The sequence below is a fragment of the Myotis myotis genome, unplaced genomic scaffold (genome assembly GCF_014108235.1).
Source record: "Myotis myotis isolate mMyoMyo1 unplaced genomic scaffold, mMyoMyo1.p scaffold_m19_p_2, whole genome shotgun sequence".
In the NCBI taxonomy this organism is placed as follows: Eukaryota; Metazoa; Chordata; class Mammalia; order Chiroptera; family Vespertilionidae; genus Myotis; species Myotis myotis.
This window is the reverse complement of record NW_023416324.1, coordinates 13,477,573-13,499,845: the sequence shown is the minus strand read 5'-3', so window position 1 is coordinate 13,499,845 and position 22,273 is coordinate 13,477,573. Positions and strand designations below refer to the sequence as shown.

General features: G+C 39.6%; 2 protein-coding genes across 12 annotated transcripts; one reads left to right on the top strand and one right to left on the bottom strand.

The window, feature by feature from the left end:
- The first annotated feature begins 775 nt into the window (after positions 1–775).
- SRSF10 (serine and arginine rich splicing factor 10) lies at positions 776–13,420 on the top strand. 10 transcript variants are annotated; one of them, XR_004974401.1, is made up of 8 exons: positions 778–977; positions 2,424–2,528; positions 6,749–6,852; positions 8,240–8,402; positions 8,634–8,687; positions 8,822–8,923; positions 10,593–10,721; positions 12,122–13,420. XR_004974401.1 is itself a non-coding variant. In XM_036352583.1 (7 exons), the coding sequence occupies exons 1-7, from the start codon at positions 913–915 to the stop codon at positions 12,180–12,182; spliced, it is 654 nt and encodes a 217-aa protein (XP_036208476.1). In that variant the 5' UTR covers positions 778–912; the 3' UTR covers positions 12,183–13,420. The 10 variants fall into 10 exon arrangements, 9 of the variants coding, with proteins under 9 accessions (XP_036208475.1, XP_036208480.1, XP_036208482.1 ...); XM_036352583.1 differs by lacking the exon at positions 10,593–10,721; XM_036352585.1 differs by having other exon boundaries at positions 10,593–13,420.
- A 2,685-nt stretch (positions 13,421–16,105) lies between these two features.
- On the bottom strand, positions 16,106–19,613 carry PNRC2 (proline rich nuclear receptor coactivator 2). 2 transcript variants are annotated; one of them, XM_036352591.1, is made up of 3 exons: positions 19,436–19,613; positions 18,353–18,558; positions 16,106–17,869 (listed from the first exon to the last, which is right to left on the bottom strand). In XM_036352591.1, the coding sequence occupies exon 3, from the start codon at positions 17,849–17,851 to the stop codon at positions 17,435–17,437; it is 417 nt and encodes a 138-aa protein (XP_036208484.1). In that variant the 5' UTR covers positions 17,852–17,869; positions 18,353–18,558; positions 19,436–19,613; the 3' UTR covers positions 16,106–17,434. The 2 variants fall into 2 exon arrangements, with proteins under 2 accessions (XP_036208484.1, XP_036208485.1); XM_036352592.1 differs by having other exon boundaries at positions 18,353–18,553.
- Between the last annotated feature and the right edge of the window lie 2,660 nt (positions 19,614–22,273).

Below are 22,273 nucleotides of genomic sequence, written 5' to 3'. Positions count from 1 at the left end.
ACCCTCATAAACAAAGCTCTTTGGAGTCTTCCGTAAGTTGTCACAGAGTGATGTAAATCCTTTGTAAAGGGGTTCTGAAACCGAAAAGTTGGAGAACCACTGAAATACAATGCACTGTAGTTGACAACTGAGACTCAGATGTGAAGTTTGAGTTGCAACCAAAAAGTTGAGAATGCGTAAAATCAGAAGGAAACAGCGTGGAGAGTGGAGGAATTGGCCATGCAGGGTCTGGGCGAGGGGCAGCCTGGACAAAAGCCCTCGGGGAGTGCGCCCAGGGAGTGCAGACAGCGAGGGAGAGACAGGCCCATCGCCTTCCAAGGACACACATACTCCCCTTTCACAACTCAATCGGAGAAGCTGTAAATTCTCCTGCTGGTCAGTGATCTAATAAAAGCCAGCGCATAATTTGGACCACGCAGGACATCGTATGATATGGTGGCCTCTCTGAATTATAATGTCTAAAACTCCGTTCAGTTAGTAATAACTGTAAAGTTTGGCATAGGGGTAAAAAAATGTATCTATATATCTATATCTGCTTTCTGACTTGGTGGAGGGGGCAGGGAGGAAAGGAATGTAAGGGCGGGAAAAAAGGCATTAAAGAAAGAAAACGCGCGCTGGGGGGAAGGGAGGAGGCGGCGCGAGCGGCCAATGAATGAGAACCTGGCTGCGGCACGTATCCCAGCCACCCGCATGCGCAGGCGCGCGCCGAAAGATCTCGCGGGAAAGGACCGTCGCCAGTCCCGGCGCGGCGCCCAGGTAGGGGGTGGGGCAGTGGAGGCGGGAGTGAAGTCTCGCGATAAGAGGCAGTTGCCGTAGCGGAGCCCTCTGGCAGTGTGTGTGAGGATTCAGTGCTGGAGCTTTGGACGGTTTGTTGAGCCCGTTAGTGCTCCTGCCGAGACTCACGCAGTCGTCATGTCCCGCTACCTGCGTCCCCCCAACACGTCTCTGTTCGTAAGGAATGTGGCCGACGATACCCGGTAAGTCCAGGGAAGGGGCTCCAGGTCTACGCGAGGAGGCCGCAGGCGCTCGGGGAGGACCCTGGCGGCGGCGGCGCGCGGGGCCGGGGGAGGGGAGGGTCGAAGATGGCGGGTTTCAGGCTGGGACCAGGCCGCGCCGCCGGCCCTACCGCCGCGTGGGAGCGAGGGCGGCGCCCCCGGTCCTCCCGGGCCGCGCGGACCGCGTGGCGTGGTTTCCGTCCCTCTCCCCCTCCCCCTCGGCGGCTCGGGGCCCCTTTCTCCTGGCTTCCTCGCCTGCTTCCACCCCCTGCCGCGGCCAACATCCGCTCCCCATTGAAGTTCACATTCTTTGAGGTGCACGCCCCCCTCGGCCAGGGATCTTTTTCTTTCTCTATTTTTTTTTTAATTAAAAAAATTTTGCGGCGAAATAACGGATCGGGGGAGGGGAGTGCGGCGAAGCATTTGATATCCCTTTTTTTGTTTTTATATTTGTGGTATTTAAAATGGAGACCTTTAAAGAAAGGGAATATTGTTGAGATTTGGAACATCACATTTTTTCAGTTAAACGGTACGAACTCGTTCTTCCCATTTCCCGGATATACTGGTCGCCCTTGGAGAACGGGGGTTTAAGGAGCCTCTGCCGGGAGGACGCTGATTACTAAATTGGATTAGTCCAGAACCTGCCTTTGTTCTCACAATTCCCTTAATTGCTTGGAGTTGCCGTTAGAATTTTTTGAAAGAGATCTTATCACAAAATGAGAGTTTATATTTCACAAATAATCCCTCTACTCTTCCCCGCCCCCCCCCCCGAAATAAAATGTTTTTGCTATCTTTGTGTAATCTACATTTTTCTGTCCTGATTTTAAGTAGGGAAAGTAAGCAGTAGTGATTATTCTAGCGTTCTAGAAAAACTTCCCCTTTGTCATTTGACATTTTTAAGGAGTTATATGTATTTGCAACATTACTTTTGAACTGTTTAACATGTCGCTACAATTTTAGGGTGAATATGTGTGTTTGGCATGATTCAGAGTACAGTTGACTTAAAACTATTAAACTCGTTAGCAGTACCTACATACAACCTAATGCTACTATGCCTTTTGTGAAAAATGAAGGATGTGGATAAACAATAGAGATAAATTGTGATCAAGTACCCTTAAATGCCTGTTTTCCTGGTATTGTAAAACAGTAAGGATTTTATCATAAACTCCATTTTTTTAACTTCCTAAATCTTGGATTCCAGCCTTCCTTTATCAGAAAGATACATTGCCTCTATGTATCTTTTTTGTATATTCTTAAAATTGGTTCTTAATATTGAGATTTAGAAAGCTTGTCTGTTTCAGGTCACCCAGGGACACAGACAGTCCTTTTCATTAACTGAGATATTAAAAAAAGATACCTGTTTCTTACAAAGAAAGTCTTTTTAAGGAAGTGAACATAAAAATTTGGGGTCTTTTTATGATGTTTTAGGTCTGAAGATTTACGACGTGAATTTGGTCGTTATGGTCCTATAGTTGATGTGTATGTTCCACTTGATTTCTACACTCGCCGTCCAAGAGGATTTGCTTATGTTCAATATCCTTTCTTCAGATGGCTGATTAGTGAGGGGTGTTGAAGTTTGAAATTCAAGTTTATGTAAGAGGTAACATCTAAAAAGTAGTTTACTTTTGTCCTTTAATAAATGTCTATGTCTTCCATTTTTTAAAATTAATTCTAACTCACATTGCTCTGTTTAAGTTAATACAAAATAGTAAGACATTTAAATTCCCCTGTATGCTGCTGAAACTCAAATCAATGATTATAGCATGTGACTTAATTTGAATACACTCTGATTTCTACCACCTTTAATGTAAGTCAAATTAAAAGTTAATATGTTCTTGTGCTTAGCAATGAAAAGTTTGGTATTCTTGTTTGTTAATTTGAATCACTTGATCGAAACAAATTGTATAACAATGAGGTAAACTCTTTAATATTGTCCCCTAATTTGCTGTCCTCTGTTGTTACCTCAGAGAATGTAAAGCTGTACAGTTATGGCGACCCCAAAGAGAAAGCATGAAAGAACCTTTAGAGTAGAGTTCAACACTTAAGGCAAGTAGACAAGCCAAAGACCTCTTAAGGATCAGGCTTGAAGAGAAGGGAGAGTTTGGGAAAAGAAAAAGTAAAGAAAAGCTGGAAGAAGGACAAGCCTAATGGGAGACAAAGCCTCGCTTTATCTACAAAAGGGGGAAAAGGTTGTTTTTCAAAGTTAAAGATAAAGCCATCTGTCATATTTGGCCAAGCATCTCATGACAAGTCCTTCTGACAAGCACTTAAAGAGTTAAAGGTCAAGATGAAGTTGAATGATGGCCAAGATTAAAGGAATCATACCTGATGTATCCTACAGAACAACTATTTTCCTTTTTTTTTCTTCCCTTCATGTTTTGTAAGCAGTTAATTTTCAAAATTATTCTGGTTTGGTCTAGGGACAAAACCTGTAACTTGATTTATGTGGGCCTTTGATGTTGTGATTGTGGTCTTATATAATGCACTTTCTTAGCTTTGCAAGTTAAAGTGTACCAGGATGTAATGTGTTAAGCATACAATTTAGCATATTTCTGTTTTGGACCAGGTGGTCAGATGCCATAGGATAGTAGGCAGTGCCCTTGAGAGTAGTAGCATTAGGTTCTCTGGTCAATCTGACTCCACAGAGCCATGCTTATGCTTAAAAGAAGAGAGATGCATGCACTGGGAACTACTTAGAAACGCTTCTGGTTGTGTTGCAGGGTCAGATCTGGAGAAACTGTTTATAGATTTTAAAGTGGCTGCTGTGGAGCACACACATCTTCCTAACTTCTGGAACTTGGGTCTCTGATTCCTGCTGACCATGCACTGCTTTAGCACTTATGATCAGTTGGCTCTGAGTAGATTGGAAAAGGCCTTTGGAAATCATTCCCTGGCCCAGAGTTTCACAGTGACATTACTTCACTGAGATCATCTCTCTGAGACAGGTTTGGGCTGTGTGCTTCAGGCTAGGGAAATTTATTTCTTATTGCTTAAGTTCAGTAAGTCTCTTGAAACTTAGCAGAGCCCTAGCCGGTTTGGCTCAGTGGATAGAGCATAGGCTTGAGGACTGAAGGGTCCCAGTTTTGATTCCGGATAAGGGCATATGCCTGAGTTGCAGGCTTGATCCGCAATGGGAGGACATGCAGGAGGCAACTGATCAATGATTCTCATTGATGTTTCTATCTCTCCCTTCCTCTCTGAAATCAATAAATAATGGGAAAACATTATTTTAAAAAAGGAAGAAACAGTGGAATCCTAGTGAGACTTAATGAGCAAATGTGGAAAGTTGCTACTCCCACAGGGCCAGTGATCAAGGACAGTTGTGGCAGTTTGTTGCAAAGCTGTATTACAAAGAATAAAAGATGTCTGATTTGACTTTTTTAAGTAGCAATGCATTCTGGCTTACAATGTTGACCTGGTTTTAGAGTGGCCTGTGACCCAGGATCAGCAGTAGTTTGACTCAAGAGTATGTGATACTTGAGACAGAAAGAGTTGTCATCTAAAGGAAAATTGCCTTTTTTTATACACATACTAGAGGCCCAGTGCACGGAATTCGTGCACTTGGGGAGAGTCCCTCAGCCTGGCCTGTGCCCTCTCACAGTCCCAGAGCTCTCAGGGAATGTCTGACTGCCAGCCTAGGCCCACTCCCGACTGAGGCGGGAGAGGTTCCCAGTACTGACCACTAGGGGGAAGCTCCTACATTGAGCGTCTGCCCTCTGGTGGTCCGTGCACATCATGGCAACTGGTTGATTTGCATATTGGCCTTTTATTATATAGGATAATCTTTTCTATGCTCTTAAAGTAGTTTGTTCTTTTTGTGTTGTGTTTTTTTTTTTTAAGAAGACTGAGTATCAATTTCTCCATATGTGTCATCAGCACGACATTTGGCTGCCCCTTCTGTGGCCACTTGCCTTCTCTTAAAGGTAGCGTAGAACCTTGCCATTTGTTCATCCAATCCAGGATTCTGGTTTTGAGGATAGCTAAAACTGATGATTTGGTCTCATTAATAATTTTTACACCTCTTGATCTAAGTCCCTTAAAAGTTTATTACATTTTGTTGCTTGAAGTAACAAATAAATTAGTATACCCATTAAGTGAACCTGTTTCTTTTAATTATTTTAGAACCCAACTGCATTAACCCTGAAGGCTGATCTGTTACAGTATTAAATTCCCAATCAGTCTTTGTCTTGTCATATTGAAGGTCCTATGATTTTGGACTTGGAATAACCTCTCCCTCTACATTAACTCACATATAATAATGTCCTCAGGAAAGGGGAGCTGGAAACCCACATGGTCCTTAATTTTTTTCAGAACAAAAAGATAGGAAATCTATTGAGGCCAACCTTTTAGTCTCTGGGAAAAAAGAATATCAGTGTCAGTCTTGAAGGGGAGAGGGAGGGAAAGTGTCACTTGGAGTAGTTTTCACTCTGCTCTCAAAAATATCTCAAATTTAAGAAATAGAAAAATAGGCAAGTTTAAATCGTGCCTTAGGATAAAATGAAAATCCACACTCAAACCTAACTAGCTCCCTTTCCAAAGCTTTTACATCAAGTACTGTTCTGAATATGTGCTTGGCTTCCATTAGAATGGTGGTTTTAGGAAAGGCACTAAATTTAGACAGAATAACTGAAAAGCCAAGAGTTTATGGTATTATTGCTGACATTGAGAGAACAAGGCAACTTAGCCTCTGAGATAAAAACCAGGGACCAAGAGCCCAGTTGGCATGGCTCAGGGCTGAGCATCTACGTATGAACCAGGAAGTCATGGTTCGATTCCCAGTCAGGCATACGCCCAGGTTGCAGGCTCCATCCCCAATGTGGGGTGTGCAAGAGGCATCCTATGAAAGATACTCATCATTGATGTGTCTCTCCCTCTCCCTTTCTGAAATCAATAAAAATATATTAAAAAACAAAATGGGGACCAAGAGTTCCTGCTTTATGTTGCTAGATAATATCGAAATTCTCAGGTTAAAGGTAGTCCCAAACTCACTTCTTGGTTGGATGCTGTGTTAGTATCATTGATGTTACGGCTTTTCAGTCCAGGAATCTTTATAGAAATGGTCAGTTATTTCTTGAGAGCATGCGTGTCTGTGCATGGCTGTAATACACGTTTGGTACAGTGATATCTTGAGTATTTCTTGATTCTGTTTTGATTACATTATTGCAAGTGGCTAGTTAACCATTCTTCCCTGTGTGGTATAAAGGAAGACTACTACGGTAAGCAATAGTGTTAGATATGTTTGAGAAAAAACAGCAAAATTTAAGGTTAATGCTTTCCTCTTGTAGGTGAGGTATATTCATTCTGCTTGCTTACACAAGAACTATTGGCATTTTCTTTTTTTCATTTGAAATAAAAATAGAAAAAAGTTTTGGTTTTATTTTTTAAGAGATTTTTGTTTTAACATACAACAGAACTGACACTTGTTTTTCTTTTTGTCTTATTTTGTAAAGTTAATTCTTAAAACAGGAAAGTTTTTTGATAGGATTATTTGGTTATTTCAGCTATAATTTATTTCAATAGTAGTGTGACTATTTTTTCACATGTGTTTTCAATTGTATGCCTTGGAAATTCACAAGTGCTTTAATATTGTGAAGTATTTATAGCTGATTCAGCCAGCTAGTGAGGGGTCTGATAGATGTTCTAAAGTAATAATGAGAGATTAATAATATTGTGAATTGTTCAAGATTTTCCAAGTGAACTTTCACTCATTATCAAAGTTCGCAAAATTTCCCAAGCCCCTTAACATTTAGCACATTTGAAGATGTTCGTGATGCCGAAGATGCTTTACATAATTTGGACCGAAAATGGATTTGTGGTCGCCAAATTGAAATACAGTTTGCACAGGGAGATCGAAAGAGTAAGTACCCTTATGCCTGATATGTTTATAAAGCATCATTTGAAAAGATAGAACAGTGGTTCTCAACCTTCCTAATGCCGCGACCCTTTAATGCAGTTCCTCATGTTGTGGTGACCCCCAATTTCATTGTTACAAATTGAACATAATTAAAGCATAGTGATTAATCACAAAAACATTTTGTAATTATATATGTGTTTTTCAATGGTCTTAGACGACCCCTGTGAAAGGGTCGTTCAACACCCCCCCAAAAAAAGGGGGGGGTCGCGACCCACAGGTTGAGAACCGCTGAGATAGAGTATCTTGAATACTTTGTTTCGTCATATTTTTAGATGTATTACAAAGTTTTGGGGTGGACATAAGGTAATGTGGAGATAGGAATGCCTGAATTATGTTTGGACTCACTCTCAAGTACATTGATGCTATCAGCTGTGGCATGTTTAATATACTGGGAGTGAAATTGAAGGATAAAATCCAGAAAATTTTGGGTCTCTTGAGCTATTTTTCTTCCTTTAAAACATAATTGGGTGATTATGTGAGTGTATATAGCTATGAATTAGAGTGGGAAAGGCTATGTAGATTAAACCTAGAATAGATTTTATATTAGTGGTTTTTATTAGTATGCAGGTGTTAACTGTGCTAATGTATGCAGGTGTTAACTGTGCTAATGAGGCAGGAGTACAGGCTTTGAAATCAGATAGACCTGGGTTTGAATTCTGTCCCAACCATTGATACCTTGGACAGGGTATAAAAATATAGTGATTAAAATAGCTGATGAAGAGAGGGGGAGTGCTTAGGTAAACATAAACTATTGGTAATCTCTAGGTCTTGGGTCAGATGACGGGTTCCTGGGTGTTCACTATGTTATTTATGCATACATACACATGTAAAATACCTGCTTAGTATTGAATGAGATAACATAAATATTGAGGGCTGTCTAGGGGGGTGGGTGTGTCTAAGGCATTCAGATTCAGTAAATGTTAGCTCTCTCATGCTTTTCTTTGTTGTGGCCTCTTAAAATTGTATGACAATATATTACTGCCTTTTTTAAAATATTTTTTTAATTGATTTTGGAGGAAGGGACGGAGAGAGAGAAACATCAATGATAGAAAATCATTGATGGGCTGCCTCCTGCAGGCCCCCTACTGGGGGATGGCGCCTACAACCTGGGACCCTTCAGCCCACAGGCCAACACTCTATCCACTGAGCCAAACTGGCTAGGGCTATTACTGCATTTTGACACATTGTTCATAGGTTACCAGTAAGTATTTTATCATTGTTAATTGTATTCTTAATGAATGAAAGTCAGGGTGAGATGATTCCAAAATAAAATTTAGTTCAAAAGTCATTTATATATTTTCTAAGTGTTTCTGTTCCGTGTATTTCATAGCTCCAAATCAGATGAAAGCCAAGGAAGGGAGGAATGTGTACAGTTCTTCACGTTATGATGATTATGACAGATACAGGCGTTCTAGAAGCCGAAGTTATGAAAGAAGGAGATCAAGAAGTCGGTCCTTTGATTACAACTATAGAAGATCCTATAGTCCTAGAAAGTAAGTGTGATGTAGCACAGTGATCTATCAATAAAGATTTATGTTTGTTAGCTTTACATTTTTAAAAATTTTTGTGTACTTCTAATTATATACATTGTATGCTTTGTTGAGACTAAAAATATTTTAGTGTTTTCATTTTAAAAGTTTTATGGTTCACTTTTTTAATTAGAAACTTTATAAGACTGTAAATAGACATTTGTCACTGTTTGCTTTTTCTGGTGTACTTTTTAGCAGTAGACCGACCGGAAGACCACGGCGTAGCAGAAGCCATTCCGACAATGATAGGTAAATAACTTTGCTTTGAAAGAGACTTATACATTTTTTCAATTTCAGAGTGAACTTTTGCTCTAAAAATAATAAATTTGATTAATATAGAATCTAATTTTTACTCTAATTGTATCTCTCCTCTGTTTTGAAAGATTCAAACACCGAAATCGATCTTTTTCAAGATCTAAATCCAATTCAAGATCACGGTCCAAGTCCCAGCCCAAGAAAGAAATGAAGGCTAAATCACGTTCTAGGTCTGCATCTCACACCAAAACTAGAGGCACCTCTAAAACAGATTCCAAAACACATTATAAGTCTGGCTCAAGATATGAAAAGGAACCAAGGAAAAAAGAACCACCTAGATCCAAATCTCAGTCAAGATCACAGTCTAGGTCTAGGTCAAAATCTAGATCAAGGTCTTGGACTAGTCCCAAGTCCAGTGGCCACTGATAGTATAAACCATGATATTTTTAGGCATGTATCATTCATTTACTCATAGTTTGGTTTACTTAAATTATCAGGAATACAATGTTGCAATGATGCTTACAAAACATTTGTCAGTTTTCCCTGTACCAGGCAATGGTTATAATTAAAGTGATATGCTGTTGAGAAGCCACTCTTAAGAGTCCAGTTTGTTTAATGTTATGGGCAGCTACCAATTTGTGGTGTCTCTGTATATTTTTGTAAAGATTCTCATTTTTTATGCTTGAAGTATTGGTGAAAAGATGTTGGTTGACCATAATTTGCAACATTGTCTTATTAAAAATAAACTCATATCCATATTTGGTAGACCTGTTAACCTAGAAATATAGCTTGCTAATAAGATAGAATGATACAAAAGTGAAGTTGTAGCCACAGTACACTGAGTGATCAGACACATGTAGGTTCAGGGTGGACCTTTTTGTCTTGTTAAGATGTCTAGGCCCGTGAAAATAGTTAATTTATGACACAGTGTGGAGTAGTTCTTTTCTTAACCCCACCTTCTTAGGGAATGATGCAACTGGGTTAAGTAGCATTTCCAGGGAGATTGAGTTTTTTATTGAAACATGGAGCCTTCACTGCTTTTTTTCTGGTTTCTAAGAAGATTTGAAATATACAAACATCAGAAAAACTCACCTTAAAATTTGAACAGGTCAATGATGACAAATAAATTTGAGGAGGAAATGATGCTCTTATGTAGTTAAGTTACTCTAAACTTGAAAGAACATTGTTGACCATAATAACTTAGTTTTTGCTGCTGTTAAAAGCAAGTAAATTGTTTCACCGGAAGTTTGTGTACATAGTGTAAAAGAACTGAATTTTGATGCTTATAGCACTAGATGTATGTGCATTTGTATCAAAATTTGCCTACCTCTTTATGAAGGAGGCTTGTTCTTCACATCTGTTTATTTAATGTGAGGCAAATTGAAAGACAACACTCCCATTCTAGGTGATTCTGTGGTGCCATGAAAAAGAACTGACTTTAAGTACAAGTCACATCTTTGAGTCTTTGATTATCGATGTAGTACCTGACTAAAAATGAGGAAAAAGTTCCCTTAACCATTCATAATTTCTAGCATTTCTCTGAGAGATCGTTTTAGGAACAATAAAAGTTACTTGATGTGTCCAGTCTCATTTCAGAATAAAAGCTAGCATCTTTAAAATTTTTAGATTGCTTGCTTGCCAGGTTATAAGAAATATTGTGGGAAAACGACTCCTTTTAGAGGATTGCTTTTTTCAATTTTGCTTTTAGTAATCTAGGCCTTGCCTGTAAAGAACAAAAGGTGGTTTTTAAATACTGTTTGTGGAATGTGTTTAAAGGGTTGATTCTAGAACCTTTGTATATTTGATAGTATTTCTAACTCTCATTTCTTTACTGTTTTGCAGTTAATGTTCATGTTCTGCTATGCAATCATTTATATGCACGTTTCTTTAATTTTTTAGATTTTCCTGGATGTATAGTTTAAACAACAAAAAGTCTATTTAAAACTGTAGCAGTAGTTTGCAGTTCTAGCAAAGAGGAAAGTTGTGGGGTTAAACTGTATTTTCTTTCTTATAGAAGCTTCTAAAAAGGTATTTTTATATGTTCTTTTTAACTAATATTGTGTACAACCTTTAAAACATCAATGTTTGGATCAAAATAAGACCCAGTTTATTTTCTGCTTGCTGTAAATGAAGCAAACATGCTATAATAAAAACAAAAATGAAGGAAATAATGATTAACTGGAATTATTATAGTTTTTAATGAGATCCTAAAATAACAATGGAAACAATCTTTTGTAGATTGAGGAATAGTTTTAATCAGTGTTGCTCTAGGCACAACTAACTTTTATTTTGGAAATGAATAGAACTTACCAGTAAGGTACATCTTTTACATGGTACTTAAAAATTCCTTAGGTAATGTCAAAGCCCCCTTGGGTTAAATAACTTAGGTTATTAGTAGTGTTAAGATATGCATTAAAGTGAAATTTGGTCAGCTAATTATAAGTTTAATTGGGTAGACCAATAATTCTGCTCTCCCCAGTTCTAAACAAGATATGTTAGATCTTGTTTATGGCATGGTTTAAAATGCTTTTGCATTGAATTTGATGAGCAGTTAATAAGTGGTAACTATTTTGGGGAGCTGGTTTAGATGTTTGAATTCCAGCTACTAAATAATGGCAACAATTATAGCTGATAGTTATTGAGTATTTATGATGTGCCAGACACTATTCTAAAAGTTTTTTATGTGTTAGCTCCTTTACTCTTCACAAAACCCTATTAGAAAGATACTTTTATTTTCCCCATATCACAGATAAGGAAATTGAGGCACAAAGACAGGGCCAGATTATTGAGTCCAGACCTGGTCCTCTCATGGTTGGATGGTTATTTTTTTTTTGTTTGTTTTCTTTTTTTAATGGACTACAATTTGAGAAAAGTAGATTGAGGATATGATTCTCAATCTCTCTAGAATTAAAAGACCTTATATTTTCATTTTTTTACTTGTGTCTCTTATTTTTAGACTCATCTATGTTATTTCTGAAATAAGGTATCTAACAGCTTCAAAAGGACTATAATAAAGTTGAACCCATGATAGTTAGGATCCTACTGATACTGATGAGGATCCTTACACAGTGCTTTAATTTTGGGATACATACTTGAGTTACACAATTACTGAGTACCTACTGTGTGTCTGGCACTGTGCTTAATATACTAAAACATCAAGACTCAAGTGAGGGATGACACTTCACCTCCCTTTTTATATTTTGTTTTAAGCCAAATAAGAAGAGAAATGACAGATAATGCCTCAGTGAGAAAGAAAAGGTGTGCTACATAGTGTATGAGCTATTAAGGTATAACCCTGGGAACTATTGTACTATTCTCTTGAAAATCTGGCCCAGTAAGCTGCTACTCCAGTTCAACTAACAAAATCCTGTGTACCACAGAGAAGAATACAGAAAACCAAACTGACAAACATCCTTCTTTTATTTAAGACCAAACTGCAGCTGGAATTCCCAGTACAGTTCTGCTTACTGCACTTCAAGAAAGATCTGAGAAAGCGGAAAGAGAACCAAAGAAGGGCAGTTCAAGCGACCAAAGGGTGGGTGGAAGGTGCTGCAGTATGAATACTGTGTGAATATTTTGACTCTGGTCTGAAAAGATAAAAGAATGTTATTGAAACTACATGGAATAATTGAAGTCCCTTCAAGTTTGAAAGTAAGCATTTTAGGACAAATAAAAGGAAATTCAGCTTTGTACTTGTGGAAACTAATCCCTAAATCTGAATAGGTTTATATTGATTCATGGATAACAGGTCCATAATAAATTACTGGAAACTAGGATGTCTGAATATTACGGTAGACAGCCTTAAGTCTCCTACAGTGCTTCTTTTGGTCTGTCTGAAACTAAATTGGGTGAGAAAAGGCATGGTCCAATATAAACTTTTTCTTGGTTATCTCTTAAAGTCAGATACATTTTTGCTATTGGCAAATATTGCCTTTGTTCCAGTGCCAGTGTTTTACTGTTTAATGGTTTGCTTTGTTGGCATCTGAGTTTATTTACCTGTATGCCATGTGCAGTTTACATCTTCCTTAAACACTATTCCCAGGTAAATTCTAATTATAATACTTGACATCCAGTTAAGAGGTTCCACATCTCTTCTCACCTCTTTCTTAGCATATTCAGCAAACATTTACTGAGCCCTTACTATAAGCAAAAATTGTATTGGATAATTGGGAGGAAAATAGATTTAAAATTCACTTATTCAATAAAGGTCTGAGCACAATCTAGTGAATAACATTACAGTATGGCCTCATTGTTTTGAGGTGTATTGTTTGACAATATTTTACACCATTATCCTAATGTAATTATAAAACCCAATATACTATCAAAGATAAGTAATTTTGTGGTTACCTGCCATTAAAAAGTATCTGGTATTTTTGTTTGCATCCCATTAATACAAATAATGAAAAAATGATGTTTTGATCTGTAATAAACTGATTTATTGTGCAGTGACTGTAATATACTAGAATTATATTAAATTGTTAACTGACTCCTCAAACACACATTAGGAAATAATCCCCCCAAAAGTATTTCATTTTGCATTAGATATACAGGACACTGGGTGCTATAATTAGATTATTTTGAGGCAGACAGCTGTTATCCCAACTGATTTAGTATGTTCTGTAACTGAAAATGTTCGCCAAGTTATACTTTTTAGTGATTGACATGTACATTTTGTAGGGGACATGTTCTGTGTATAGTGAATAAATAACTTTTATAGTATCACAAAATGTTTTGGATTCCTTAGTTCCTTATTAGGGTATGAGGGCTATTTGCCTATATATTGATTCCATCACTCATATTTTTGTCATGTTTCTGCCACATTTAAACTTAAAGTTATTCATCTAAGAATATGGATTTGTAAAGATTTCGAAAATATAGCAGAATACACATATTAAGGGGAGGTATGAACTGGAGGTTAATGTATGTTTTTCAATCCTGAACTGGAGGTTATTTTTACTCTTGTTAATTTTGAACTTGGCCAAGATACATAGAAAATGGCAGATTAGAGTCCATGATTTTTCATTTAGTTCATCTTCGTCAGTTTTGCACTGCACTTCTTTTTTTTTTCCCAAATGGACAATTTTTTTTTAGAGCTTAAACTTTTAAGGGAATCTAAGGTTCACTGAGAGGGGAGATTATTAATAGATTTATAATATAGGTTTAATTGCAAAAAGTATTTTGTGACTCTTCTTAATGGAAGAGGTTAAATGTAACCCAAGCTCTCACAGCTGTTGTGACACACTTTTTCCAGGCTGGTTTCCCAAATTTCAATATTGTATTACATTTTGATCATATTCTCGTTTGCAAAATCCCTGAGATACTTTGAAATAGGGGAGCTGTGACTTGAGACAGCAGAGTAGGGTAGCTCAGGAATAATCTAATGGCGTTCTTCCATGAGGTCTATTAAAGCCTTTAGGAATCCCAGGAAATAAACTGTTCTCATTGATAAATGAAGTAAAAGCAACCTTTTTGTCTTCATTCAACTATTGGCATCTCTAAGATGGAAAGGTTCTTTGGAAAGGTTGTTATTTCTAGGGTTTTCATCCTCTGCCCCTTCTTCCAACATTGTTAATGTTTAGTGCTTTACGTTTATGTATTCCTAACCTTTGTTTCACCCTTATATTAAAGATGGGATTTTTTGTTGTTTGGAATAAAAAGCAAGGCATGTAAATTCATTTCATTGATAATTGCTAGCGTAGTTTGTTAAGTAAAAGGCCTATGTGAAGTTTTTCTGGATCACATCTCTGAATTCTAGAGAGAGAAATAAACGGGTCTAGGAGCCAAAAAATATTGGGGCTTTCTTGTGTGTGTAAGGTTTTAAGGAGTTACACTGTCCTTGTTTTACAAAGTAACTGCCTATGAGAAAGCAATTAAACACTAGAAAACTTGCCCAAAACCCTTCCGTTTCTTTCCACTTTGTGCTTGCTCTTGGGAAGAGAACTTAACCAGAATTTAAATGTAAGGATAGGTTATGGACTCAAATTCCAGGTACACTGCCATCAAAAGATAAGTTTAAATTTTAACACTGACTGCTATAAGGCTCACAATATGGCTGGTTTCAGCCCTACAGGATAGGTTCCTATAAGTATATTTTGGTTTCCTTAAGGACAGTGATTATTTTATACCTTTCTAAAGTATGTGATGTTATCATTCACCTTTTATTTAGGTTATCTTAGCTGTTAGTTAAAACTTTCCCCCCACCCTCAATCCTCTATCATTCCAATCATAAATGTCTTAACACTTTTATTTATGAGAAAGGGAGAAACATCAGCTGCTTCCAATTGGGGATCCAGCCCACAACTAGGGCATGTGCTGTGTGCCCTGACTCAGAATCTGGGTGATATTTCAGCACGGGACAACAATCAAGCCATGCCAGCCAAGGGCACGGCGCTATACTTTGAAATTATGGGGTGACATTGGTTAACAAAATTACAGATGTCAGGTATATAGTTCTACAATACATCCCCTGAATACGTATTTTTTTCTTTTTAAATATATTTTTTATTTTAGAGAGAGGGAGGGAGAGGGGAGAGAAATGGTTCAGCTGCCTCCTGCACACCTCCTACTGGGGATCAAGTTAGCGACCTCTTGGTGCATGGGTTGCTGTTCAACCACAAACACACTGGCCAGGCCACGCCCTGTGTATTGTATTGTGTTTACCACCCAATTTACACTATTTAAATGTATGCAAATCAAACTATCAAAGACACCTGTGCTGAGAATTGCTCAATGTCCTAAAAAACCTTGGCAATCCTTTGGTGTTATTCAAAGAAATGACACCAGGTATAATGGAGGGGGTAGTAATGGAGACTCAAATGTTAATTACCTACAAATCAGTTATTTCCCAGTTTGTATGAGAATATAGCCTTGCCATGCTAGTGTAGAATTTAAAGGATTATCAACAAATACTCTAACAGAAGAGGTCTCGTTCATTTTAGGAATTCTTGTGCTTATTTTTTTTCTATAAACCTAAATCACCTTAGAACGTAGACTAGGAGGAGATGTAATTAAACCTGTTTTACTCAATAGCAAATTCAGAAGCTTTATTTTGCCTGCAGCCTTTTGCTGTTAGTCTTGAGTGGCGGGAGGAGGGGGATGTCTCAAGTAATTAAAACCATACCTGATCTTCAGCTGGGTTAATTATGTACACTCTAAGAATAAGTAGTAGGCAGTCATAGCAATATTTTATATGAAGTAAAAAAGGTACTGGGTAGAAAAAGCTTTAATTTTGTGTTTCAAATTCATATATGCACATTTAAGTACAACATAAACTTGCCTTTAGGATATAATTATGAGTTGGGCAACATTAGCTCACCTTAATTTATTTGGAGAAATATAACTTGGTCATTCTGCCTGAAAATATCAAAAAAAAAAAAAAAAGCTGCCAAATTAGAAAGTAGGGCACTGACAAATTATTTTAATGTTTTTATTGATTTTAGAAAGGGAAACATCGGCCACCTCCTGTCCACTCACCACTGGGATCACCCAGAATCTTACTGGTGACCACCCGGTCTGTGGGTCAATGCTCAACCACTGAACCACACCAGCTGGGCTACAAACAGAATTTTAATTGATCTTCACACATTTTTAATTTACTATTTGGTTAACATCCTTAGCATTTATTTTTAAAGTAGGTCAAACATGTTATCAAGATATTATGCAATAAATCATGTTTTGCATAAGTGGTCCCCTGGTTGCTCTTAATGGTGATGAAACACTGGCATGATTAAATATACTTGTATCATAGGTTAAAAATATTCAAAGCCAATATGAATTTTTAAGGTTGGATAGACCTTTAGCAAGCTTATCTTTGGGCTTAAGAATAACAATTAAAATAGTCCCATACTGCATTTCACATCTTTTACAAATAGGAAGTGTTCTAGAAGCTTTAAAACCTTTTCAGTTATATAAAACAGTGACACTGATTTACTTTGAAATATAGTTTACAACCAGATCAATTATACATACACTGGCACTTTAGCACAAGGGCAAACTTTATTTTGGACCTTTAAAATTAGGCCATAGTGTAAAAAAGAGTCCATGGTCTTACATTAGTGAATTCATACTAAAAATACTCTTATTTTCGTTAAGATGAATGGTAAAACTTTACATATGCTACAAGTATATTACATGTATTTACATGGCTCTTTCCTAGGTACTTTCACATTATACAACTCCCTACTTTAAGCAAGCTTTGCAGGGATGATTTGAGGCCAATCACTATCAGAATAGCCTATGCAGTGCTATAATACAAAAATGTTATTTTAAAAGTTACTCTGTGACCACCAAATAACTTTCTATAAAAAATGGCACATTTGTTGCAGTCACCTATCCACTGCATATAACGGGGCCAATGGAGGATACAGTCTCATTCTAAACAGCTTCTACTGCCCCTTCCACATTCACCACCATTCGGTTTAATCATTACTTTACCCCCAACAAGCAAGAGTTTAAAAAGTTGATTCCTTTAACATTCTCCAAATCTAGAGTAGTTTTGCTTAAAAGTTAATTGAGAATACTTGATATAAGTACAATTATCAGTAACTTAGTTATTTTAAGTGGCACTGATATTACCATTACATCACAGTGCACAGCAACACAAAACAAGATGAAGTCTGTATTTTCTACAAAAATTAGCAGGGTTTAACACAGATTAATTACTGAGTATTGAATTTGGTGTGAAACAATTGTCAACTACCCTTAAATATTACTCAGTTTAAACATTAGTACTTTATCTTATTTTATACCTGTACCTTAAGCAAGGTTTTCAGTTGAAATGTCATTATTTCCTTATCAGAAGGATTAAAGGAAACAGGAACCCAGTGGCTTGGTGGTTTAGGAAGCACACTTGGTGATGGCGGCTCACTAAATTTGGCTCCAGCATAGTTCTGATTCGTTTGAGACTTAAAAAGCAAGCTGGGACTTGATAAATTGGAGTTCCAATTTTGATTATTTGGAAAGTTTTTGTTCTTCCCCCCATTTTGCATGGCCTGCCATGCAGCTGCTGATGTGTTATAAGTATGTCCTCTTTCTTTTTTCTTATGAACCATCTTCATCTGGGAATTTTGATCCTTGGTCTTCTGTCTATTAAGTTGTTGGTTCTTACTAACATTTCTAGATTGAGGGGCTGGAATGTTATACCTCTCTCCACCACCCATCTTCAGCTTCTTTGTCACCTGTAAGTGAATGGAAACAAGACTCCATTAAGAAAAACTCAAAACTTTAAGGAGCTTCTAGAGTACCAACCTGTTACTCCAGAAACTTTGGGGAAGACTGAAAAATGTGCTACTCAGCCCTGGCAGGATAGCTCAGTTGGTTAGAGCATCTTCCGGATATGCCAAGGTTGCGGTTCCACCCTTGGTCAGAGCATATTACAAGCAGCAGCCAATGAATGTATAAATGAATGGAACAACAAATCTGTTTTTTTCTCCCTTCCTCTCTTTCTCTAAAAATTAAAAAAAAAAATTTAAAATGTGCTATTTAGCTGCTTTAACTTCATTATATGTTCACACTTCACTATATGCAGTTATTACCTTTATAAGAAAAATGACCTTACCCACAAATCTGAAAAATCCTCTACTTAAAAATAAAAACAAGTGGTTTAAGGATAAGTCTACCATAAAGTGTTTACCCCATCACAACGTGGATTTTTTAAATACCTTTCAGTCTGCTTTTCAGATTGCAGGATTTCCACTGCCTGTCCTCTTCCTTGTTGCCAAGCCCAGGATAATAGATGTTGCTTTCTCTCAGGTCCTCTCCTTTGTCTCAGTGCAGAAGTTCTCATGGGCCAATCTGCGGAGTTCAGCCTAGGAGCTGAGGCCAACATCTGAGTCTCCTCAGCACACACGGTTGGGAGAAGTCTTAGCTAGAAAAGTAAAGTGACTTAATTCAAATAAAAAACACAGGAGAAAAAGTGATCGTTTATGGTTACTACAGAAATAGCCGACCACTTCCTGAACTTAAAGGCAGGAAATCTGAAGATGGCTTGCTTTTCCCCGTAACTGTCATCACTGAACTCTCCCCCGTGAGACCCAGGCACCCCTCCCAGGGAATGTGGGGCCCGGACGGGCGTCCGCAAGCCCCCCATAAGCTGTTCGTATCTTCTTCCCGGGAACTTCCCAGATTCTCAAACGGCTTATGTGACCACAACGTTGAGTCAAACTAAGGAAGCATTAGCCTTTACAGCCGTAACAAGAAATTAGCTTAAAATTCATTTTCTAAAAAGATCGTGTTACTAAAGTCCCAAGAAAATCTGTCATCTCTCGACACATCCGTTTTCATGAGGCCTGTTTCCCAACATGTCTAATCACGCAGTTTCCTTTGGTTCTGAACTCAACTCCTCCCCGTTTTAAATGAGTTTTCACACGCCAAGCCAGTTCCCGTCTTGAGCTATAAAAATGCCTCCCGACAGTCAATATTAGACACTCAAGACTCCATTTTTACGTGATATTCCAAGAAGTGAGAAACGAAGGTATCATCAGTAAGCCCTCTTGAAAGGGTAAAAGGGCCTATTTAACAGCCTTAAATAAATTACGATCTCCTGGGCCTTGAGTCATCCACAACGCGAGTCCGGAAGTTCGCTTCTTCCGCCGGGCCTCCGCCTGTCTCCGCCGGGCCCGGGACCCCGGGAACCCGGTCCTCCGGCCGCCCCCGCCCCGCCGGGCTCCCGGATCTCGCCTTCTTCCCCCAACAATGGGGAGCCCGGCCGCCAACATGGCCGCGCCCACGGCGCCGCCACTCACCGACTTCAAGCTCGGGACTGCGGCGGCGGCTCCTACCGGCAGCGAGGCCCCCTCCCCTTCCAGGGAGAGACGAGGCACGGGACGGACACAGCCCGCGAGCACCGCGACCCAGCTGCTGGCACCTCAGGGCCCCGACGACTTCCTCCTTCTGTCTCCACCGACAAAATGGAGGCTGTGGAGAGCGCAGGAGCGGCCGGAAGGCACGACGGCCAATCAAAACGCGCGGAGGCGGGTCCGGCCAATGAGGCGAGGCCGCCGCCTGTTGCTGGGCGGCTGGGCGAGAGCGGCGGTGGTTGTTGCCGAGGTTTTGAAATCCTCCCGGAGAGGAGCATGTCGGGAAGCACTGCGGGGCTCCTGGTGACGCCGGGCTCCTCTGAGGCGCCTGCCCAGCTCCTCCCGGCGCTGCTGGCCCGGTGGCCTCTGCCCTCAGTCCTGGCGAATCGCGACGCCGGCGCCCCAACCCAAGAAGCCCGCTCCTCCGGCGCCTGGTGGGGGCCTCCGCCGCCCGCCCGGCTCTCCCGCGGCCCTCAGGACCCGGGGAGTGACTGAGGGGCCATGTTTCACGGGCGGGAGACCGCTTCCCGAGGCCCGGCCCCTGTCCGCGGCCCCTCGCACTCCGTCTCTCCGCGCCTCGCCAGCAAACCGCTGCTGCTCTCAGAACCTGCGGCGCCTCCTGTCCTCGCACCCGGCCTCGGCCTTCTGCCGAGTGGCCTCCGCCGTGAACGCCTTTCCTGCCCACGGGCGCCGACCAAGTCCATCGCCGCCTCTGGGTCCCCGCTGGGCCCCAACTTCCATTGGAGCCCTTCACCGAATCTACCACACACACCCCCAGCCCTGGAGGGCAAGTCTGGGCTTTATCTTGACGAGCACAGTGTAAGTGCACAAGATGAGCTTGTAGAAAGAATGGGGGCTTCCCGATTCCCCTTCCCGACCAACGTGCGAGTGAAAAGCGGGAGGATTATGCCAGCGAGGTGCACAGTTAGGAAAAGGGCAACTTCTGTGGCGGGAGCGGGCGAGCCATCCAACGTGAGTGTTAAGAGAACACCAATGTCTACGAACACATGAACATTTTGTTACTGGAGTCCTAGATACTTTTTATAAGTTCCACACAATTCGTTTTTTAATCTTCAGTTTTTCGCTGCCATTATCCCCATTCCACGCCCGCCCCCCCCCCCCTCCCCCACTATGTTCTTCTGGCCCTGGGTCTTAAGTTTTCCTTTTTTTAAAAATGTATTTTTATTGATTTCAGAGAGGGAGAGAGAAATAAAAACATCAATGATGAGAGAATCATTGATTGGCTGCCTCCTGCATGCGGAATAGAGCTGAGAATAGAGCTGCAACCAGGACAGGTGCCCTGACGGGGGAATCCGTGACCTCCTGGTTCACAGGTCCATGCTCAACCACTGAGCCACACCAGCCGGGCAGTCTAAAGTTTTCTTAAGAAAACTACCTAAGCGACTGCATTTCTAAAAAGGAGTTTGTTAATCAAATTAATTTGGTAAAGTGTGTAGAAGAGATATTGTTGGGGTCCAACCCCAGCAGGTCCAGGGGTTCCCAAAGGTGTGGACAGAGTCAGTGAAGAAGAAATGACACAGAAGACAGCATTCAGTTGATCAGCAGCCTAGCCAGGTTCTCTAGTCAGGTTCTCCAGCCAGGTTCTGTGTTTATTCTCCTGTTACATCTGTATTTATACCAATTGATTTTAATCCTATCCATTCTATTCCAAAGGTTAGGGTGTTTGTTATCTCCATTCCAAGGTCACTACTCTATTGTTCTGTTAAACTACAAGGAAGTAACTGAAGGAGATTATCCTAAGTAAAGATTATGTAGCTTAAGCGTGATTGTTCGTAGTTAAAGTGCTTAACTACCCACCTGGCACTTAGTTAAGGAGTTTTACTGATTTATTCCCTTCCTTAGTCCTGTTAATCCCTAACTCCAAGGAAAAATCCCCACCTGGGGAAACAACCTTTCTCGGAGAGGTGACCTTGGTTTAAAACACATAGCACTAAGTAGGGGAGCAAACATATTAAGAACAGATTGCCATATACGCCAGGTCCCTTGAAACATGCTGTGCAGATGTTTCTTCCCTGCAGCAACTGTGTTAAGCAGCAAGGATGGACGGGCTTCAGGCAAGATATTTTTGAGCATGGGACTTTCTGGTACTATTATAGTCAAAATGCACTGTACATGGTAACTGCTGGTTACTGAACATGTGATAAGAAAAGCTGCCCTGGCCGGTGTGGCTCAGTTGGTTAGAGCATCCTCCTGTGCATTGAAAGGTCATGGGTTTGATTCCTGCCAGGTGCATTAGGAAGGCAGGTGATTGATGTTTCTCTCTCTCTCTCTCTCTCTCTCTCTCTCTCTCTCTCATCCTCTCTCTAAAATAAACTTCAAAAAATTTTAAAAGCTGGCTTAGATATCTGGCCAGTAAAATAGCTGTTTTTTTAAACAGGTCAAAACTTTGACTTCAGAAAAGACCCTTACAATATATTTTTTAATATAATGGTTTGTATTTTTAATATAACTAGTGGCCCGGTGCATGGATTTGTGCACATTGAAAGCAAATTAATTATAAGAAAGATTCATGTAGTAATTATGTTACTGCAAAAAATTACATGTCAAAGTAGTATATATGAAATTATAAAATTAAAATACAAAGTATTTTAATATTGCTATTTGCCCTTTTTCTATAATAGAATTGTCAGAGATGAAAGAAAATTAGTGAAATATATATGAAAATAATATATAAATTGATTAATAATAGCATGATATAAAAACAAAGACATGATATAAAAATAACAAAAACATGATATAAAAACAACATTGAGCCCTGACCAG